The sequence below is a fragment of the Sceloporus undulatus genome, chromosome 2 (genome assembly GCF_019175285.1).
Source record: "Sceloporus undulatus isolate JIND9_A2432 ecotype Alabama chromosome 2, SceUnd_v1.1, whole genome shotgun sequence".
In the NCBI taxonomy this organism is placed as follows: domain Eukaryota; kingdom Metazoa; phylum Chordata; class Lepidosauria; order Squamata; family Phrynosomatidae; genus Sceloporus; species Sceloporus undulatus.
The window spans coordinates 307,950,583-307,973,978 of NC_056523.1; the positions used below are offsets into that span (position 1 = coordinate 307,950,583).

The 23,396-nt window shown below is 39.8% G+C and overlaps 1 protein-coding gene across 9 annotated transcripts in view; it reads left to right on the forward strand.

Annotated features, from left to right (window-relative positions):
* RICTOR (RPTOR independent companion of MTOR complex 2) overlaps positions 1-23,396 on the forward strand; it is a 122,143-nt gene that overhangs the window by 17,182 nt on the left and 81,565 nt on the right. For all 9 annotated transcript variants that reach the window (XM_042448850.1, XM_042448842.1, XM_042448848.1 and 6 more), the window contains exons 3-4: positions 12,425-12,522; positions 20,645-20,709. In XM_042448850.1, coding sequence (XP_042304784.1) covers positions 12,425-12,522; positions 20,645-20,709 — 163 coding nt within the window. The remainder of the gene's footprint in view (positions 1-12,424; positions 12,523-20,644; positions 20,710-23,396) is intronic.

The following is a 23,396-nucleotide window of genomic DNA, read 5'->3' on the forward strand; positions in this document are numbered from 1 at the left end:
GGAGGAAGGGACAGGTGGGGGCCGCCTCCTCCTCTCCCTTCCTTCCCGCGGGTGGGGGCACCTCCTCCTCTTCTCCCCGGGGCTGCTAGTCAACTGTGGGGAGAAGGGAACGGGACTGCAAGCCGCAGCGGGCCTTGCGGCTGGAAGTCCCGCCCCTTTCCCCTCGGCGGCCTCCCTAATTGGTTGGGAGGCTGGGAAGGGGTGGGACGTCCGGCTGCAAAGCCCCCTGGGGCTTGTAGGCAGCTGAAAGTCCCGCCCCTTCCCAGCCTCTCAACCAATCAGGGAGGCCGCCAAGGGAAAAGGGGCGGGACTTCCAGCCACAAGGGGAGGCGAGCCGAGAGACTTTTGTCCCCAATCTGACGTCCCATGTTTCTTCTCACGAAGAAGCATGGGACGTCGGATAATCCAGAGTGTTGGTTAACCGAAGGTCAGTTAACCGAGACTCTACTGTATTTAGAAAATGTTTTCACAGCCATTCGATTCCTCACCAGTGGTTGTGAAAGTTCATGTTCCATCTTTTTAAGTTGACTGACCTTTCCAGTTTTACATATCCATTGGAAGAAAAAGCATTCTTATTTCTTCGTATTTCTGCCACCTTGTTCAGAAAGAGATACTATGTGCGACTATGAAATCATATGAATTTGGTATATTTGCTTTTCAGCAAAAAAGTTTAAAACATCTTGACAAGTGTTAGCTGTTTATTCTTCCTTTGCTTTTCTTCTTTGGTTTAGGACATGCAGCTCCATTGCATGCCATAAATAACTGCGGCAGTTTTGTTCACTGCATGTGCTGCTGTCTGGCTTTTCAGGAGGAGTTGTAGCCACAGTCAATCTAATGTAGATGCTATCTCAAGAAGCCTCGTCACTAGTTGAACTACCATATATATTTTGATTCTTGTTTTTTGTTTCAGTATAGGGAGTGTTGTAATGCTTTATAAATGTTGCTTATTATTTTTTAATTCTACATAAAAAGAAGTTGGTCAGAATTGGTGGGGATGATGTGGGTCTCTGCAGCTCCATTTTGATGTTAGATGTCTGAAGAATTGAGTAGGATGCACTTTAAAGCATGTCAAATAGTTGTGTTAGAATTTAGAATAATGTCTGATTTATTATCCATGATCAGATATTTAGATTCCAACCCTACATGGATCTGAAAGAACTTTGTTCCTGGATAACTCGGTAACCAGATATCTGGGTTACTACAAGGTTTGTTGTAGTTTTAGAAGATAGATCAGAATTAAGAAGCATAACTTGCAGTAACAAGCTAGAACGGAATTAATTTATTGCCTATAATCACCATGGCTGCAGTTTACTACTTCTCAGTGGAATGGTAATGAGTTATCTGCCTGTTACTCATTACAAGGTGTGTGTGTGCTATTGCTGAGGGGAAGAGAAAGAGTCACATGGGTAGCTAACTTGAGATGGCAGCTGAGAAGAATTTTTTTATGTGTGCATTTTTCTCAGAATTTCTAATTACAATATTTGTATTGGCCATGTGGAGGAATCAGAGAGCACTTTCTTGCATTTTCTGATAGTGCTGTAGTAACATAAAAGGTGACTTGTTAGTACAGTCGGCCCTCCACATCTGCTGGGGTTAGGAGAACAAGACCCCTGAGAATGTGGAAAATCTATAAATCTATAAATGGGAGGGGCAAGAGTAGCGCACATGAGTCCTCCATCTCCCTCAGGCCAGCTGTCTGAGGCATTGGAAGGAAGGCGGGGGACTCACTTACGCACTTCTCTTGCTCCTCTTCCAATACCTTAGTCACCCACCTCCTTTCCAATGCCTCAGACAGTTGGCCTGAGCTGTCTGAGGCATCAGAAGAGAGGCAAAAGAAGTGCACGCTCACCCTTTCTGGCTGTTTCCTCCCTCCTGGGCTTTCCCCCTCTCTCCCAGGGGAAAAACCCAGGAAGGAGGGAGGGAGGGAGGGAGGCGGAGGAGCACACACAGCAAGGGACTTGCAAATAATCAAATTTCATGAATGACAAAGCCACGGAAGTCAAGAGATGAGTGCATTGTATAAATCAGCAGTAACAAAGTGGCAAGTAACACAGAGCCAACATGGTGTAATAGTTTGAGCATTGGACTATGACTCTGGAAAGCGGGGTTTAAATCCCTGTTCAACTGTGGAAAACTGCTCATTGACCTTGGACAAGTCCCATTCTCTCATCCTCAGAAGAAGGCAAGGCAACCCTCGCCAACAAATCTTGGCAGCAAAACACCATAAGTTCACCTTAGGTTTGCCATAAGTCAGAAATGATTTGAAGGCACACACACGTGATGACATGTTGGAGTCACCAAAATACAGTAGAACCTCGCCTTACGTGGGGAATCTGTTCCAAACCCCCCCAGGTAAGGCGAATTCCGCCTATGCTCAAGTACCATGCAAGTGAATGGGGCTCGTGCACACGGTGGCATGGCGGCGCGCCATGGCGCATGCCCCATTCATTGTAATGGGACGTGCTGTCCCTTGAGGCCCGTGCACTCCTGCGCGGCTTGAACACATATGCTCAAGCCGCGTATAGTACGCCTGCGTATAATGCAGGCACACTGTAATAACTAGTTCTTTTTAAAAAGTAAGATTCCAAGCTCTGAGATTCACTATTGCATTGATAAGAGACAAATACTAAATGTGTATTCCTCATGAAAACACGGTCATAACCAAATGTTGCCTTATGTAATGCTAGCTGACTTGAAAGTCTTCCTTAAAATTATTATGCTACACAGTACACTGTAGAGAGCCTCAGTACAGGTAAAACAACTGATTTTGAATGCTATAGTTCCAATTTTAATAGTTTTTTTCATGCAGTCTATCCAACAAGAGTGGCAAACATGTACTCTGCCCTCCCAAAATGGTATATCTGTTCTTAGGGGAGAGTTTGACCACAAGGTAATGCAGTGGGGCAACGTTATCCATGGGCTTGCCATTCATGGATTTAAATATCCATGGATGGCAAGCCCTGTTGTTCCCAATGGCAGAACGTGCTTGTAGCCACACAAGCAGATGTGCATGTCACACCAGCATTAAAGACAATGGGAGTTGAGGTCCCACATTTTTTGGTATTTGTGACAGGTCTGGAACAGATCCTCCACAGATACCAAGGTCCGATTGTATATAACATCTGTTGATTGGGTAGGCCATCTACTGTAATTCTTGTTATTTACCCTTGCTTGATTAATTTGCTGGTCCAGGTCATTCATTCAAAGGTTTAATTGCCAGACTTGAATAGCTGAAAAAGAAATGCCACATTAGGCATTGTCAGCATTCTGATAATACCATTCTTCAAAATAACTTTCCATGTTTTTTATGTGTCTGTATCTCTAGAGTCTAGTGTCTGTATCACTAGAGCATTACTCATATTTATGTTTACAAGGGCCACAGACATCTATTCTGAGTGCCCTAAATGGAATGCTGGAATAGAGGCTCATGACAAAATGATTTTAGCTATTGCTTGCAACAGTGACAGCTTAAGTGATGCTCAGTTGGCTACCTCATGAGGGAAGTATTCAGTCTGAAGGGACTGAGTCAATTTTTTTCCCGGTGTCCACAAAGTACCTTCAACAGGAGTTCTTGAAATTGAGAAGCAGTGTTTACTTTCTTCAGCAAACAGTTATCATCTTCTTTGGCAATGATGCTTTTTTGATGAAGGAGAAACCACTCTTTCATCTTTAAAAAAATATGTGAGTAAGTTGAGTATGGATAAGATGCAGTAGACCTGCAGTTTCTTAGGTTCTTTCTTTGCTACAGATGCCGACTGAGAGTTTCGGTATTAACCCATGTCCCCCCGCATGTGGGGAAAACCATGGGACCTCAAGTCCAGTTGATTTCAATGGCATCATGCGCCATGTTCGCACGTGCCATTTTGGCCCCCCCAGGCTTGCTGTCCACGTGAGCTCAAGTCAGTGTAGAGCAAGTGGGGCAGGTGGACTGTATTACAGTGGTCCCTTGGTATCCACTGGGGTTTGGTTCCAGAACCCCCTGTGGATAAAAAAATCTGAAGATCCTCAAGCCCCATTAAATACAATGGTGTAGTGAATTGGTGTCCTTTATGTAAAATGTTTAATTCAAGGTTTGTTTTTTGAAATGTATATATTTTAAAAATATTTACAAGCCATGTATGCTTGAATCTGTGGATAAAAAGATCTGCGTATATGGAGAGCTGACATTAGAAAAGCCAAGTAGTGCATTGAAACAGTACAATCAATTTACAGGATAAAAGACCTTAAAACTATTCAGTCAGTGAACAAATAAATGTATAAATGTTTTTAAAAACTGAAATGTAAAAACACCCAAAGAAACAAACTTTTTGAGTCAATGTTGAAAAGAACGCAAAGGCCAGTATCTGACTGAATGAACCATTTGCACAATAAATCATAATGCAAGCAGTTTGACTGTTTTGATAAGGTGGTGTCCTTGCACTGAAAGAAGAGCAGCAATGGTAGCAGTGAAGAGTGGTAGGTAACCCTAGCATATACTGTACGCATATGCTGCTCCTAAGAATAGAGGTGGCCACTTGTAACATGCTTCCTAGCTGATAATATCTGCAGTGCAAAAATTAATTACATGTGCTCCTTTTACTAATTCAAAAAGAAATCTGAAAAGAAGACTGAATCACACAAGGAGCAAACTGCTGCTCTGACCCCATACTAATCTTTGTAAAAAGTTAGGCTCATTTAATTTGAAAACCTATTGAAAATTTAGATGGCTCTTGTAATGGATTCTTCTGCATACCATGACTTCTCCCCAAACTTCTTTCATTTCATTGTTTCATATAGCAAATTGTCTGTAGCAAATTTTGTTTAAAAATTGTAAGTATCGTGGCAGACTAAGACATTATCTACATTAGTTTAATTTTGGTTTTTATGTTGACTTTTTGTATGTTTTAAATAGTCTTTTTATATGTAAGGCACCTTTTACAGTTAGAAGACTTGTGACAATGGAGATTATTGCATGAGCTTCCACCTGGCCCCAGAGCAGACTGAAAATTTGGGAAATCTTTTTCAGATCGGGTGTTATCACACAACTCTATCCTCAGACCTGAGGCATCACGATCTGATCTTAGCCAGATCCGTCCCCTATAATTTCCAATTACTGTATTTTCTGGCGTATAAGACAACTTTTTAACCCAGGAAAATCTTCTCAAAAGTCGGGGGTCGTCTTATATGCTGGGTGCTGAAACTTCCGAGCTGGACTGGAGAATCTGTGGTTGCCGCTTATGGTAGGGGGAGCTCAAAATGGCCGTGGCTGCATCCCCTCCATATGTGGCAACCATATGAAAGCAGGAAGGGAGGTGCTGTACAAGTACAGTAGAATAAAATCTTGGAGACAGGGAGGGCTGGGCAGGCAGGGAGAGCTGACCAATTCAAGCAGGCTTTGCATACAACAAGTTTTCCTGGTAAGTACCTGCATGTCATAAGCACTTGAATTAAAATTACCAGATTGAAATCAAATCTGATGTTTTTTTAATTTTTATTTGGTGTGCGTTGAAAGAGGGGTAGTCTTATACGGCGAGTATATCCCAAACTCTATATTTTAACTGGTCGACTTATATGGCCAGTTGTCTTATATGCCGGAAAATACGGTATCTGCGATAATCTCCAATGCTTGCTAATTAGTGTTACCCATTATTTTATTTTGTAAAACTATTTCATGTTATGCTTTTTTCCCCTTGCTCAAAGTGGTTCACATAAAATCAAAGCATCATGAAAGGAAAATACAGTCATCCCTTCCAATTCGTGGGGGATCTGTTCCGGACCCCCCCCCCCCCCCCCCCCCAATCGGAAAAAACGTTGATATTAGGGTCCCATTTATTTCAATGGCTTATGCATTTTTTCTTTTATGTGGGGAGGGGTCCGAAACTGATCCCCTGCGTAAAGAAAGGGCACACTGTATCTGTTTCATATTTTTTCTCTTAGTGAAAAAAATTGTTTTGAAATGTGAAACCTCAGTGAGATAAAGGTCTTGGTTATCTTACAGTTCTCAGAAAATATCTGAGTAGCATTTTCTAACTTAGCTGTATCTTAAAATACTGTTGGTTTCCTGGAATAATTGGATCTACATATTAATATGATCTGACTTTGCTGATTGAACTGTTCTATAATTTTTAGAAGCAAGATAAAATAACAGCTAAAAATAAAATGTGTCTTCAGTCAGGGTGTCTCTCTTCTTTACAGCAAGGTGTGTAAGTGTTGTGTACCTTCAGGTCATTTCCGATTTATGGCAACCCTAAGGAAACCCATCATGGGATTTTCTTGGAAAGATTTGTTCAGAGAAGATTTGCCATTACCTTCCCTTGGGGCTGACAGCATGTGATGTGCCCAAGGCTACTCCGTGGGTTTCATGGCTGAGTGGGAATCGATCCCTGATCTCCAGAGTCATAGTCCGGTACTCAACCCACTATGCCACAGTGGAAATGGGTGGGTTGGTGGATTTAATCCATTCCATCTATGTCATTCTCAACAGTTGAAATTACTCTTCTTTCTCCTTCCAAGTCGTTAATAGCTCCAGCAAGAAAAAAAGATGAGTAGATAAGGGATACCTGTCCCACCGCACCCCACCCCAGAATACTTAACAATAATTGGGACGATCTAATTGTTCAGATTGTCTAGGAAAGGGCCCATTCCCCAGCATCACTTGTGTATTTAAATTAACTACCTCTAGCGTTTTCAAAGAAAACATCTCATGGCTAGTGTGGTGTGAAGGCTATTAGTTGCCTTAATCCAAATTACCTTATGTCACTGGTTCCCAACCTGTGAGTCGGGACCCCTTTGGGGGTCCAATGACCCTTTCAGGGGGGTCGCCTAAGACCATTGGAAAACACCTATTTAATTATAGTTATGAAGTAGCAACTAAAATAATTTCATAAGTTTGGATCACCACAACAGGAGGAACTGTATTAAAGGGTCGCAGCATTAGGAACGTTGGGAACCACTGCCTTATGTTAACTGTGCAGCTAGTAATATAGGCCTGGTACAGACTGCCCCAAAGTGGCGATCTGGAGCTGATTTTAGGGCTTGGGAGTGCAGAGCGTCTGCATGCTCCCAAGTCCTACTACACACCGCTGGTGCCATCATGGTGCGGCCCCATCCACATGGGGGCCACCATGATGGCATGAATGTGCTGCAGCGCCCAAATGGCAAAGGCAGGAAGTAATGCCAATCGCACTCCTTCCAGGAGGGTGCTTTCAGCAGCTTCTTTTTGCTCCCAAGAGGGAGTACATAGTTGCCACGCCATTTGGAAAAACTGGTGGCACAGAGTCGCTCATCTCTCGAGCCCCATAATTATCTGTGTTGAGCCATATCCACCAACCTTTTGTGTGTCTGAGGATTTCATCTGGTGTTGGGATATATGCACACATTATTAAATATGCCTACTCTTCTCATCCACTAATCTTCACTCTTTTGAAGCCAGGGTACAGCACATTTTTCTTCATGTCTAAGCAGAGTAGTTGAGGGAAACAGAATTTGCAGCCTGGCTCATCGGGACATGCACAACTCTCAAGCTTGTGCATTCCCTTTCTCCTCTGGCATGGTCATCAAGTGAGCCTTGCAGACTATTGCTTCTGTTTCCACCCAATAAGGTTTGTTATGTCCAAATCTGTACAAATACAAGGTAGGATCTCTAAACATATGAGGTGAATTACATGATGCATTGTTTGGACAAGACACATTTAAAAACAGAAGCAAAAGCTAAAAGAGGAGAGGAGGATAATGCCTCTTCATTTATTGTTATTTCTCAATCTAGGTTGAAAACTGTTGAAACTCATAACTCTGCTTTATTTATTGTATATCTCTTTGCATTATACATAATACTTCCATCATCTAGGAATGAGACATAATACAGGTGGCTTATGTAGTAAACACATTGCAATATATAGTTGCACCTCCGTTTTTGTGGGGGATCCGTTCTGAACACCCCCCTCCACTGTGAAAATGGAAAATTGCTTATTTACAAGCCCCATCGGCTTGAATGGTGGCATGCCCTCGCGGGCGCACATCCAATTTTATCCCTCTCCATTTGCTTCCTTTGAATGGGCAAGGATGCAGACTTCAAGTCTGCGAAAACAGAGGGGCAACTGTATTATTTTGTAAATGGTAAATTTGTTTAAAGTGTCAGGGGTGGTCTTTTCTTAGTTTGCTAAGTTGAAAATATTTTCCCCCCAATCCACTTCTGTTTGTGTAAAGGTTTACAGGGTTTAGAAGCGTTGTTGTTTGAAGCTTATTCAGTGTAGGTCAGCTTATGTAAAAGGCTGGATGTTGTCTGAAGAACTCTCAAGGCAAGATTTTTCTGTGCTTCAGGATGAGTCTTATTCTGGAGAAAAAAGAGTTGTTTTCATCTGCTTTGTTCTTTAGTTTCTTGCTCTAAATCTTTTCTACTTGTTACTACTTGCACAAACTGGTGATGGTGTATGCTTGAATGGATGGATGCTATGACTCTTACCTTTGTATACTTTTGAAGTGGTAATCCTATGAGTGTCTGCCTGGCAATAACCTTGGAGTAGTGCAGAAAAATAAGTTTGTAAATTACTATATGACCCATAGATATCATTGGTCCAGATGTTGACAACACATTCAACCATCACTTCTGCCTAGCAGGATGTTTAGCACACGGGACATGTCTTACAGGAGAGACCTTTGGTGGCCCAACAAGACCTGTACTGTCGAGAACACTACCAATGCAGGATGTTTCCAAACAGGCCATCAAGGCGATTCAGCCATCGGCAACGTGCACCTCCTCTTGGACAGAGCCCACTGTACCAGCACAGTTATTGCACCCTTTCACTTCAGCTACTTGCACTTCACCACCTGGATTGGATTTGGATTGTGATATCATCCTGAGAAAGTCTCATCTGATTCTTGAGTCTTATGTTTGGAAAAAGGGACTGCACCAGACCACAATATATATTACAAACAAACAAATAAATAAACAAACAAACAAGGGCTGTGAGCCAGAGTTGCCTGGAGAACAATTAGCTCCAGATGTCTTGAGCAGGTTTGCAGACAAAAGGAAGTGTTGCATGGAGTGGGGCTTTGAAGAAGGCTACCCCTCACCTAGAATTTTAGGAATTTGATTTATACTAGATCGGATTATTAGTCCACTTATCTCGATACTACCTGTTCTTAACTGGCAGTGGCTTATTAAGAGATCACACAGAGATCTTTCTTATCAGTTGCTACAGTAGAGTCTTGGTTAACCGACCTTCGGTTATCTGACCCTCTGGATTATCCGACGTCCCATGCTTCTTCATGAGAAGAAGCATGGGACGTCAGATTGGGGACAAAAGTCCTTCGCTTCTCCCTCCCTCCCTCATTCCCTACTTACCATCCCTGCTTGGGTCAGGCCTCTCCTCAGTGGCTTGGTTTTCTGCTGACTCCCTTTGGCCTGAGGAAAATAAAGCCACTGAGGAGAGGCCTGGGGCTGTCCTCCGCAGCCTTTCCCTTTGGGGGAAAGTGGAGGTCCGGGAAGGACTAGGCAGGTTCCCAGGCCTCTCCTGCCTCCCTTACCTTACCCTCAAAGGGCTCCAAAGAGCCCTTTGGGGAAAAGGGGAGGTCCAGAAAGAGGAGGACCGAGTGCATGCCCAGGCCTCTTCATCCCTGCTCCAAAGAGCCCTTTGGGAGAAAGGGAAGATCCCGCCTCACAGAAGCTGCTGCAGAGAAAGCAGGAAATAAGCAGGGAAGGAGGGAGGGAAGGAGACGGGAGGGAAGAAGGGAGGGAGGGAGGCAGGCAGGCAGGCGAGGGACTTTTGTCCCCAATGGCGGCACGGGTGCATGCACACTGTCATTGGGGACAAAATGACCCTCCAGATTATCCGAGATTTTCGGGTATCCGACTATCAGTCGGCCATGTTTATGTCGGATAATCAAGGCTCTCCTGTATTTTATCCACTTAACTGGAGATGCCTGGGATTAAACCTCTTGTCATAGATATGCAGAGCTTGTGTTCTAACACTAGTTAAAGTCTCAATCAACTTCTTGCCATATTTTTGGAATTGAAGAAAGGGAGAAAATACAGTGGGAGTTTAGGTAAGAGAATTACATTCTTTTAGCAGTCTGGATTGCTCATCTCTTGATAAGAAATTGACAAAGCATAGTTTGTGTTTAGATGCAGCAAGACTCTTTGTACATTATATGTTTTGGTGGGATAGCAGTTTGCTATGATTAAGCTGGTTTTTTGTTGTTGCAAAAAGCTTTACCAAGGTATGCCAACCCTCACCATAGTATGCCCTATGTATTTTGAAAGGGTCCCCTCCCCTCAGTTATTTTTTAAAGGTTGTGTTGAGAAGCTTTTTATTACACAGAAAAGAAAACCACAATTAGTTTTACTTTACTTGCTCATATGACCATGTTAAAATGTTTTCCTTTAGAGAAACCTCATTAAAAAGGCATCCTATTTCATTTTTGTTTTCAAGAATAAAAAACATTCTGGAGGACTTAAAAGACTGGGATTTGGTGCTTAAGGGGTACAGCAGCTCATTTCCAGAGCCAAAAGTTTTAAAAACTAGGGTAGTTCTTCACAGTATTATGCTGAAAGTGCAAAACAAAAGAATATGAACCAGTCAAATTGTATTTTCAGTGATGCTAAATTATAGGGAAGAGACTTCTCCCATCTGTTATGTACCCATAAAATTACAGGTTATAAAAAAATGTTAGTGGTACATGTGTATCTACACCATTCTTTTTAATATTCTTATGCTTGTGGCTTGTAATACTGGATCAAGTGTTCTCTAGAAGGTGTTTTTTCCACTAGCAATACCAAACAACTCAGATGCAGTGAAGTAGAAATCAGTTCCTTTTTTAAAACATGGAAGCCTCCATATTCTGATATAATGTTAAAGGAATTTCAACCACAGTGAGGATATCTCATGATTTTTAATATGTTGCTCTTCACTGAATACTTAATTCTGTCATTAATTACCTCATAAAAGCTGGTTACTGGGTTGGAGAATATCTGTGTGCATGATTGTTGCAGCCATAACTCTTAGAGACACCTCAAAATTTAACCGTGCTCATTTGCAGTGTCACCTTCAAGGTATTGCTGTTAAGGTTCTTGAAGTTTAAAAACAAGGCAGGAAAGTGGGAGATGGCTCTTTGAGGTATTGCTGGTAAAATTCCTGAAGTTGTGGAAGAGGAGATATTGGATATGGATATGGTACACTTCAGCTAGTAACATAAATTGGTGTTTTATGCAGTTTTACTTTGTTAAAATTTTAATTTGGCCCTCTTAGGGCAACCCCTCCAAACCTTTAAATTCTCAAGATGGCTGAAGGAATAGTCCACAACCCAGTACACTTAACAAAAACGAAACACTAAGACAGGAATGTGAAAAATGTGGCCCTCCAGATGTTGCTGAACTATAGAGTGCTGAAAAGGGAAATGTTACATTTCACAGGAAACCTACATAAGTAGAAGTAATTCCCTTCCCCGCATCAGAATTTATCCCTCCAATTCATGAAGGGAACAGGGTTGCTGATAGGATGCTTATATTCTGTTTACTCTTGCTTCTCCCGTTTTGCTCATATGCTGATTCTGCACAAAACAAGAAGAGATACATCAGTGATTGTTTCCTTTGCATCGCACCTTAATTGAAAAGTTTAATTCAGTTTCAAAAATAAAATCTGCTAAACACTTTTGCTCCAGAATTTGTTATTGTTAGATGAAAAGTTGTTTCCAACCTAAGGCAAACCTATCACAGGATTTTCTTGACAAGATTGTTCAGGGATGGTTTGTCTTCGCTTTCTCCTTATGCCAAAAGAGTATGACTTGCCAAGGTTACCCAGTGTTTTCTGTCGACAAGCAGGGACTTGAACCCCAGCCTTCCAGAATCCTAGTCCACCACTTACCCATTCTGGCTCTCATAATTTACCTACATTTAAGTGCTAGTAAATTCCCACCTGCAATACATTGGACTCATTTCTGTTCTCAAGTTAGGGTTGGTAGGTATTGTATGCATTTAAGTAGATTTTCCCTTCCTAATTTGAGGCTGCTGGGAACCTTTGAAAAAGATGTCTAGCAGGTGATTTGTTTATGTGGTGTGATATGTATGTAAACATACCAGATATTTTGAACTGTTATTTATTTTCTTAATCCTCCAATTTCAGAGAAATCTCTGTTACGACTTTTGATTATTGAAACTGTTCTATTATTTTACACTGAATATTGTGCCTATGTGCATTGCTTGTTTGAACAAGACTCAATACATTCCTTGCACAATATTGCTTTTTTGAGCAAGGTACTGTGGTATTTTTTCTTCCTCACTTGCCTCATCTTTAAATGTTGACCTGTGACCAGGTCATTGACAATTGTCTTAGAAATAGAACATGTTTTAATAAATGCAATGCCTAGTGTGTTTTCAGGGAATAGTCTCTTGGAGGAGATGGTGTGGATACTGTTTCCTTGCACCTACTAATACATATCTCTTTTGCAGACCCCTCTGATAATCTGAGAGAGATTCTCCAGAATGTGGCCAAATTGCAAGGGGTTTCAAATATGAGAAAACTGGGCCATTTGAATAATTTCACTAAGGTAAGTATTTTGCTGACTGGTACAATGTATGTGTTTTAATTTGTATTAAGTTTTCAAAATCAATAAAAAAAGTATTAAGGAAAACTTTTCATGGATAATTGATGTAATAATGGGATAATCAAAGTAATCAAGGGCAATTAGTCACGGATTAATGTATGATTTAATGAATTGTTTTCTATCCAGTTATTAATTTCCTTGGCCATTCACAGGCTTTATAATACAATAACATGACCAAGGATTTAAATTTAGTAAAAATAAATTGTGTTAAATAACTTAGCAAATAGCTTTGAGGAAAATATTAGCATAATTTATGTATTATCTTTTTAGCTGTCTGTTGAAAGTGAGGTTTTTGTAGCAAAAGGACAGAAATACAGTACTGAACATAATGTATCAGTCATCTAAAGGCATGTCAGAAATCCTTGAAATTGTGCTGAATAGATGTATGCAATTGTGGTGTATGAGGTACATGAATTGCCTTTGATACCTGTGGGTATCAGTATTGCTTAAAACATTCTGTTTTGTTCTAAGAAATAATAACAACAACAACAACAACAACAACAACAATAATAGGCTACTGCATAGGAATATGAATTTTCTACCAGACAAATTAGTATATGAAGTATTAAATAAAAGGCTGTCTGTTCAAAATTTACTTGATAAGTTGAGTTCAAAATCAATACATTATTATTTCCCCAACTTAATGTGTATTATTAGATGACCTCAGTTTCCTTAATGATCTTTTGTTGGCAGTAGTGCAAAGCATCCTAAACAGAAGTGCTGCCATCTTATACATATTTATCTTGGAGGAAGCCACAAAACTTACATCTGAGTAAACATGCCAAGGATTATGCATTTGGTCTTCTGACTATAATGTAACTAAATATAAAGGGTTTTTTAAACATGAGAATTTTCTTCTGCTTAAAGTTTCTTCAATTTTGAGGGCAGAAACCAGTGATGGATTTTTGCTGCTGGGAGGATAGTGGATTCCAGTGGAACTGAGACTGGGAACTGCTGTCTCCCACTTGGTCCAGGGCTGAACTGGAGTCAGGCAGGGAGGAAAAAAGTTTGAAATGTTTCTGCAGCGAAATACTAGATTTTGCTCCATACATCTCTCAAAAAGATATATTTGCTTGAACAATTTTATCATGCTGTTAGTTTTAATTTAAAACAAGTTTTTCTTCTTTATTCATGTGATATGTCCCTGTATGTTTTGCTTGAGATCTTACTGTTTGATAAAACTAGTCTGCAGTTACAGTTGGAATTATATTATATAGTTGGGTGCTGAAGAAAAATGAGGGCATCTGTTCCCTTCCTCAGAAGAGACAGGCACTTTGATGTCAGACTCTTGTGTTAGAAGTAGTCTTTCTTTCTTTCTTTCTTCTTTTGTTTTTGAGAGGCCTACTGTGTCATCTGTTATTTTCAAGCAATTCTTCATATCTATTTCTACCCCAACTTTTAGGGTATATGATACTGCAAATGTGAGAGAAACTGATTTGATCAGTACTTTAGAAACCTATGGTTTAACTGTTATGATACTGTAAAGAGAAACAGCAAAGAATGCTTTAGCTATGAATACTTGCAGGGAGTTGGATTAGATGACCATTGGGATTATTTCGATGTGTATACAGTTTTGTGATTCTATTAAGCTTGTATTTTATTACTGTTTGTATAGGTAGCATGAAGACACAATCTCATTTTACTGACCAGTGTTAAAAATACATTTGCATTTGTATTTTCCTTGCCTGTTACATGTTTATCTAAAATATGATATGTGATGTATGTCACATTGAGCAGCCAGTACTGTGGTACAATTTTCCTAGCTACGTTTTGGAACATCAAGTATTATATGGAAAGAGAAATCAGTGTTTTGAAGCTTTATGCCATGTATTTCTGAGACAGTTTTTACTGAATACAAGCCACTACCTCTCAGTGCTGTCATGTGATGCAAATTATCTGAAGTATATCCTGATAACTAAATCTTCTATTCAAAGGAAAGACAGAGTGAACTAGTGATGTGATCTCCCAAACATGTGAGAGTCACACATTTGTGTCTCACTTGACATGAGTTCACCATATCAAGTTACAAGCATAGTTGACTGCTGACAACCTGAAAGTTAAATAAAAATTTGGAATTGTTTTATCTCCTTTTTCAGCATTCCCAGGAATAAATTGTGTACCTTTAAAAAATTGTTTTCAGTAAATTCTTAGACCATTTCTAAGCAACTGATACTGTAAGTCTTACACAGGCTGGTGGTGTACTGAAAAGTTTTAACCACCAGCAGTATGCTGATAGCTGTTTTGATCCTTTTGAATACCAGAGTACATAATTCAGCAAAACCCTCTTTCATATAGACACATGTACAACTAAGGAACATCTATAAACCTAGAGTTTATAGATCACACCCTGCCACGACTGTGGAGTTGGAGTCAAAATCAGAAACAATTTTTGGTGGAGTTGGATCCAGTATAATTGTCTATTCTCTGTCCAGTAGTTTTTTGGTGTGTTTGACCAAGTTCTTTGACAATACTGTAGTTTTTCAAAACTGTGGATCCTAGTTCCTGACATCTAAAAGCTCCATTTCAATCAATCTCCTTATGTCTTACTCACTTTGTGAATTTTTTTGAGAATTCATGGCTGTAAAATTATGTCACTAGTAAACTAGTAAAACATTTACTATCAAAACAGGAATTGTTTTACATTTGAATTTGTGACTTCTAACAACAGTTTATGAGTTTAACATTAGCAGACACAAAATAAATTATGCTTTCCCCAAAAAGCATACTGCTAAAATAAACAAAGAAATCGATTTTGAGACACGAGTACCATGAACTCCATAACATACTCATAACAAATTCCTAATGCCAAAAAGATATAAATGGGTTCATTTGCAAATTAAGCCTAAAGAATTACATAGAAGTTTTGGAGATATCAAGAGTGGACATGATTCACTGAAAAGATGATAAAACTTGGTAGTGGAAAGTTGAAGTGAAAGAGGAAGACCACATTGCAGAACTGAGTCAGTCAAGAAAGCTATGGTCCTGAGTTTATAAGACCTGAGCAGATATCTTAATAATGGGGTCTCTTGGGAGTCTCTCATTCATAGAGTTGCCATATGTTGAAGTCAACTTGGTGACAAATAACCACAGTAGAGGCTGTTTTCAAGTGATCCTTCTGGTTAGGTTAGTAGTTTCTGCAAACTTGAAGTCTCAGTCTCAGGAGTAGGCCATCCCTTGATCCAAAACTGTAAGGTAGGAATGGCCAGAGTGTGACTTTGGGATCCCCAAACATGTTTTTGTGGTCCTGGAATTACCTACATGGTTCAAAGCCTTTAAATAGATTGCAGGGACCCCTCCACTGTTACTTTTCTCTCAAACCAAAACTAGAAGTGGAGTTTCCTCCTACTTATAGCTTCCCCTCCGCACCCCTTATTTTGGCTTTTGGGGAGAGTCCAGGAGACAGAAAACTGGCTCCAAAAACACATACAAGTTTCATTCCCCCACTGTAGGGACAGCCTCGTGTTCTTTTACTACCATAATTAAATAAGAGGCCGGGGCATAAGTGGACAGTATGTCTATGTATTTGTGCCTTAAAGTCTCCTGTTGACTTATCGTGATCCCATGAATCTCCTAGGGTTTTCTTAGGCAAGAAATACTCAGAGGTGGTTTTGCCATTTCTTTCCTCTGAAATACAGCCTACAGCACCTGGCATTCATTCCTAATTTCCCATCCAAGTGCTAACCAGGACTGACCCTGCTTTCCAAGCTCAGATGGAATCTGGTCCCTTTAGGGTATTTATGCAGAGTACTGCAACTTATATTGAAGGATGGTTCATGTTATGTTTGGTTGAAAGGGGGATGGGGAACTCAGCTATCTGGTGGTAGTATCAACAGTCATGAAATTTGAGCTAGAAGGTATCAAGGAAATGCTTTGTCCCCTGCCAACATCCGCTTCCTAAAAAAACAGAAACGCTACTTGGAGAGCTATGTTTTATATCCCCACAAGGACTACTGGAGGGTCAGGTTTAGCCTTTTTCTCTGAGTAATCTTTGAAGGGATAGTGATGATGACATGGGAGGATGATGCAATCTCCAACTTCAGTGGCATATTGTGGGGAGTGGGTTTTAACTCCACCTTCCCAAATGTTATATCTCTACCCTTCCAAATATTATATCTCTACTCTTCAAGTTGAACATTAGTGAGAAAATGAATGGTTTCCCTAACTTGCATTGGTATCTGGGATAGATCTTTTTGTTTTCTTCATTAAAGGTACAGTGGTGCCTCGGGTTACGAAAGTAATTCGTTCCGCGGCCGCTTTCGTAACCCGAAAAGCCTTCGTAAGCCGAAATGCCATAGGCGCTAATGGGGAAAAGCCGCGATTCCGTGTAAAATAGCGCCGAAAAGCACCAAAAGTTTTTTCGTAACCCGAAAAAACATTCGTAACCCGGAACAATAATTCCCTATGGGATTTTTTCGTATCCCGAAAATTTCGTAACCTGGGTATTTCGTATCCCGAGGTACCACTGTAGTGGAGAAAAATTGTTTACAGTAAAGCTTGTCTTTTTACTTAAAGCTGGTAGGGCAGCTATGCGTGGGGTGTGTTTGACAAACTAAACTATACCTGTGCGTTTGACAGTCTAAAATTCCTGCCAGTTTGGAAAGTCTTTTGAGAAACCCGCTAAATTCTCAGTGGGTAATCCTTTCCACTTCACTAATGGTTGAAAGAATACCAGCAAATATGATATTAGAAGGAAAGTGATAGTTCTTTTTCTTCACTGTTCTGCTGTTGTCAATCTCTTGTTCTAATTTTACAATGTGGTTTAAGGCATGGTGACATGAATTGCTTTGACTCAGCTCTGTATGTTCTGACTCAAAATGTTCTAAATCTAACCTGAGAAGTAGCAACATTTAAATATACAGTACTTATACTGTATTTGAAAAAAGTAAACTACCCTGGTCTCTAATATCCAATACCATGTAAACAGCAGAAATGGTATCAATAAATAACAGTAACTTCTTCAGAAAGTGCCCTTTTATTAAAGTTAAAGCTTCAGATCCTTGTAAGACAGTATGCCTTAATTTTATGGAACCGTTTTGTAAAACATATTTCAATCAGCAACCAGACAAATTAGACACAGTTAAGGTTTTGGTAGGCAGTGTATATATGGTAAAGAAGTGTGGCTTTATAATACATATCTAATCCTGTTAGTGAATTTCATCATCACAGTTTGTAACATGATATATTTGCAGTGTTAAAAGTGGTAATGCAAAAATGTATGCATTTTTATGCATACATAATTTTTTATGCATCCAGATTAAAGCCATATGTGATTTAAGCAAGATCAAAACATAATGGACAATACAATAGTTACAATTTTAAAAACTACAACAATTTAAAACTATTTATTTGGTAATTTCAAAGTAAATTATCCCCCAAAGGCTTTTTTTTAAAAAGCCATCTTTTGGCTTGGAGACTGAAGGAAACCAGTTTAAGTGCCAGTCAGACCTCTGAAGGGAAGGCATTCCACAATTGGACCACCCCAACCAAGAAGGCCGTCTCCCATGTCATCCCATCCTCATGCAGCCCTCATTTCTCAGGAAGGTACATACAGTCATGCCTCCTAGTGTGCAGACTTCCTGTTCGTGGTCTTGAATCAGGAATATTTTTTTTACATGATTAAAAAATGAAACCTGGACAGATAGAGCCATAGACACTTCCTCAGACTTTATAGTAGCTGTGGAGTCAAGTTCAGAGTGAATTCAAACTGCTTTCCCCTTGAAGTGCCCTGCATAGTTGAGGGTCCACCGCAAGACTGTCTGAACTTGATTTCAACAGGCTCTTCATTACTTAATGGTTCTGCGGGATGACATGTTGATATATGGAGACATAATAAGACATTTTTCCTCCCCTCAACACTACAGAATTGATACAGTGTTCCTGTCTGTAGTATTCTCAAAATCCTGTTAATCAATTCCATTAAAATACAGTATAGTGTGCCTTCTGTATCGGCATACTAACCATCTACAGACTCAAACGTCCATAGATTGCTTTGTCTCGTTATAGTTAGTGGGTGACATGTGCACATGGCCATGCACATGTCACTACCCATTGACTATAATGGTGCTTCAGCATAATGGTATTTTTTATCTGTGATGGAGGGGAGGAATGGAATCCTCACAGATGGAAAGGGCACACTGTAGTATGTTTTATTCCTAGAGCCTCCAGTTAGAATTCTTAACATTCTTTGTAGACTTGTTTTCCACAAGCAGTGGACAATAACATTCCATGAACAGTGAGAAGACCATGAAATGTAGGGAAAATTTGAGATGTCTTTTTATGAAATCCGAGAGTAAGAAAACCTTGGAAAATTGGTATGTGGGCACAGCCCTCTGTGCACTCCTAAAGAGCTTTTAGGATTATGCTATCTAATGCTAAAAACAGTTTCTACTAGGAACTCATAAAAAGTATTTTCTGTGCATCTGAAAGAAGGCACTTAAGATAATGCACAAAACAAAATAACCTTTTACCACCACATAGATACTAACATTTAAATACAGATTAAGGCTTCAGTAAAAATATAGAGGCTTGATTACAACATTTAAGAGATTACAATACAATGAGCCCTTAGTATCCACTGGGGTTTGGTTCCAGGAACCCCCCCCCCCCCCATGGATAGCAGAATCCATGGATGCTCAAGTCCCATTAAATTCAGTGGAATAGTAAAATGGTGTCCCATATATAAAATGACAAGAACAAGGCTTGCTTTTTGGAATTTATATTTTTTGGAATATTTTCAATTTGTGACTAAAAAAACTGTGGATATTGAGGACCAGCTGTACATGCCATTTAAAGATCTGTACTGAAATATAAGGCTTTCTTGGCCGGCATCCATAGTTTTTTGTGGGGTTTTTGTTTTTTGTTTTTGTTATGTGGCCATGTTCTAGAGAGTTTCTTTCTGACGTTTCGCCAGCATCTGTGGCTGGCACCTTCAGAGAATGCTTGCCTGGAAAAAGTGTGTGTGTATGTGCGCGCACTGTGTGAGCCTGGGAATGCAGGAATGATTTGCATGTGTATTGTTCTGTGCTGATGGCAGGCCTCAGGCTGGGAGGCTAATGCAAAAGAGGATTAGTGTCTGCTTATTGGTGATCTGATTCCCAGCCGATAATGAACACCAATTAGCAGACACTAATCCTCTTTTGCATTAGCCTCCCAGCCTGAAGCCTGCCATCAGCACAGAACAATACACATGCAAATCACTCCTGCATTCCCAGGCTCACACAATACACACACACACGCACACTTTTTCCAGGTAAGCATTCTCTGAAGATGCCAGCCACAGATGCTGGCGAAACGTCAGGAAGAAACTTTTCTAGAACATGGCCACATAGCCCGAAAAACCCACAAAAAACTGTCTGTACTGAAACTGATGTTCTTCTTTCTCACGTCTACCCAGGATGATTTTATTGGCAATGTCACTGAATAGCACTGCTTTAAAACATTATGCCAGTTTCTTAGATACAAGTTCTTACACTAAATGGTGACCTACTTAATTTCATTTCTGACATTTAAACCATTTTTATCCCCTTTTATACACCTATTTTTTTAACAAACAAAACAAAGACAACACAAGATCTTTAAATATATATATATATATTAGAGTAGTGGCAGTGGCCACAAGCACTCCAGGATAGTATTGCAACAGCAGAATAGACAAGTGTGTGATACCATTTTTATTAAACTGATAAAATTAAATCTGGATTTACTATTTGTAGAGACTGAGAAAGAAAATAAATTACAGTAGTTGTATTTTTATATCTATTTTTCTGTGTCAAAATTTGATGGTCTTGTAAAAAATTTTGCATTGCTTTTAAGATAATTACAGAATTCATGCTAATAATAAAAGGGAAATTTTTCATTTCTATTATACAGTATATTGCTTGCTTTTTCTTGTAAGGATATTTTAAAAGGTGTTGGCTATTATAGGGTGCCAGCTTGGCCATTTTTCTTCTGCTAGTATCTTGGAAAAAAGGTCAGATGTAGCAAGACAAGAGAAATCTGAAAAATGTGAGAGAAAAATAAGAGGAAACTGTGTAAAAGAACTTAAAATATATGTTTTTACCTGCAGCTGCTTTGTAATGCTGGTCATAATGAAGAAAAATTAGGTTTTACTTATGAAGACATCATCATATGGTAAGTCTCTATTCATTTTTAAAATACTATTTGAACTAATTATGCATTTTAAAATAGTGTTATAAATTAACATGTACCTTAAACAACATTTTGAAGGATAATAGATAGAAGTCATGAGTCAGGTAGCTGTAAATGAGTAAGAGGGGTTTTATCTACTGCAGAGTTCTCATATCTGACAAAGAGGAGATGACCAGAGACGTCTCGATCACGATCAGTTGAGGATGATCATGAACATATCCCAGAAGACTCAGAAAGAGGGCAATGACCTAGATTTTGACTAAGTGCATCTTCCCTCATTTCCTGCCCCTCAAGTCCTGTGCAGTTGAAATTTTGACCTACAAAGATGCCGAGTATGTGCCTGACTCCTCTTTCAGATATACCTGCAGAGTGCTGTTTGCTAGTTTCCCATAGTTACTAGTTGCAGAAAATCTGTGTGACTTGTTAACTGAAAAGTTTGTTTTTGCAAAGTTGGCTAAAGAGCTAAAAAGTACTTCATTTCATTAAGAAAACTTAAATTTTTAATGTTAAAAATACATACTTTTGAGAGAGAGAATGAGAAAAATTAAGCAAAAAGTGCTGTGAAATATTTTTTTAAATATTTTTTTTAAAAAAATGCTATAGTTGAATTTTTTATGCTTGGAAGAAGAGATACATTCATCATCCTTTAAAATATAAATGGTAAAGGTAGTCTTTTGACATAAATGTCTAGTCATAACCGATTGTAGGGGGCAGTGCTCATCTCCGTTTCTAAGCCGAGCCAGCATTGTCCAAGGACTGCTCTGGTGATCATGTGGCCAGCAGGACTTCGCCAAATGCTGTTACCTTCCCACTAAGATGTGGTACCTATCTATCTACTTGAATTTGCATGCTTTTGAACTGCTAGGTTGGCAGAAGCTGGCACTAGTGACAGGAGCTCACCCCATCATACAGCACTTGGGCCTCAAACTGCCAACCTTCCGATCATCAGAACTGGCATCTTAACCACTATGTTCCTTTTTGTCATAATAGCAGATCAAAATTATGTTTTAAAAAAGCTAAGTAAAAGGTTTTAATGTTCAGAACAATCTGTGCTTCTTTGTTAAATTTGCTTACAAGAATATTTATATTTCCTTCCTTTTACCGTTTTACTGTTACAGTGAAATTGCTGTGTACAGTGGTGCCTCGGGTTACGAAATTAATTCGTTCCGCGGCTAATTTCGTAACCCGAAAAACCTTCGTAACCCGAATTGCCATAGGCGCTAATGGGGAAAAAAGCCGCGGCTCTGCCGCGGCTCCATTTAAACAGCGCCGGCGTTTTTTTGTAACCCGAAAAAACGTTCGTAACCCGAAACAATAAATCCCTATGGGATTTTTTCGTATCCCGAAAAATTCGTAAGCTGGGTAATTCGTATCCCGAGGTACCACTGTACCACTACATTTATGATAAATGGGAATTGTAATCCACAACTCATTTCATTTACTGCTACATTCAGCAGGAGTTGTATAGTCATGGGCAACATACTGCTGTACATTGATATCTGGTCTTAGACATGGACTGGGAGTTTGATTTTTAGTTAATAATAAGGAAGAGGAGGAGGAGGAACAACTTTGCAGGAGCTTTAATATTTAATTATCATTTCGGTCACAAACACTGTGGCTTTAGTTAATTTGTGTTTGTTGTTGCCTTGTGAGACTCTCTGTGGTGTTTTAACATTTGAAATTGCTTTAATGCTCTAAATGTGAAAAAGTTTTAGAGAAAGTATATGTTGCACCAGTGTAACATAAAGGCATTTATTTACCTATTTAGTGTGTGTTCCCTTCCCCCCGGTTAATTGCTGTCAAATTACTTTGACCTGTAGGGACACTTTGGATGAAAGATCCCTAAGTTGCTCAGGTCTTGCAGACTCAGGGCTCTAGCTTCCTTGGTTGCTTTTGTAGTTCATGACCATTAATGGTTTAAGATATAGTTCCTTCTGAGAATAAAAAACAGATCATGCCAGACACTGGAAACATATTGCTTTTAGATAACTTCTGATGCTAGTCATATTAGCAGATAACTAAAGAAGAAGTAATTTACTTTGCAAGATAGTATAGTATGATTTATCTTAGAACTTCTTAAAAAGAAATCTACCGTATTTTCTCGCATATAAGACGACTTTCTAACCCTGGAAAATCTTCTCAAATGTTGGGGGGGGGGTCTTATACGCCAGGTGCAGAAACTTCCGAGCTAGACTGGTCACCGCATATGGTGGGGGGAGCTGAAAAATGGCTGCGGAGCTCTGCTCTGGGCCCCACAACAAGCTCCAACTCCCAGAATTCCATAGCAAAGAGCCAGACCTAGAGTTAATGCGCTGCCAAACCTCGTTATTTCTCCAGTGTGGATGCAGCCACAGTTCTCCTCCTCCACCTCCTCTTTTTCCCCCTGGATCCCATCCTCCATTTCATGCTCCTATGTTTCTCGGCTTCACAGCAGCAGCAGAGCAATGCAAAGCTTGCAGCTGCACCATTTTGCAAGCAAAGCAAAGGCAAAGCAATGCAAGGCAATGGGGAAAAGCGGAGCCAAAGCCTCTCTAAATGGAATGCACGGGGCTGGGGCAGGAGAGGAGCCTCCTTTTTTTCCTTGGCCAAGTCCTGGAAGGGGGGTTAAAAAAAAAGAGGCCTGGCTTTCTTTCTTTTTTTTTAAGTATCTTCCTCTGACCCTTCTCTCA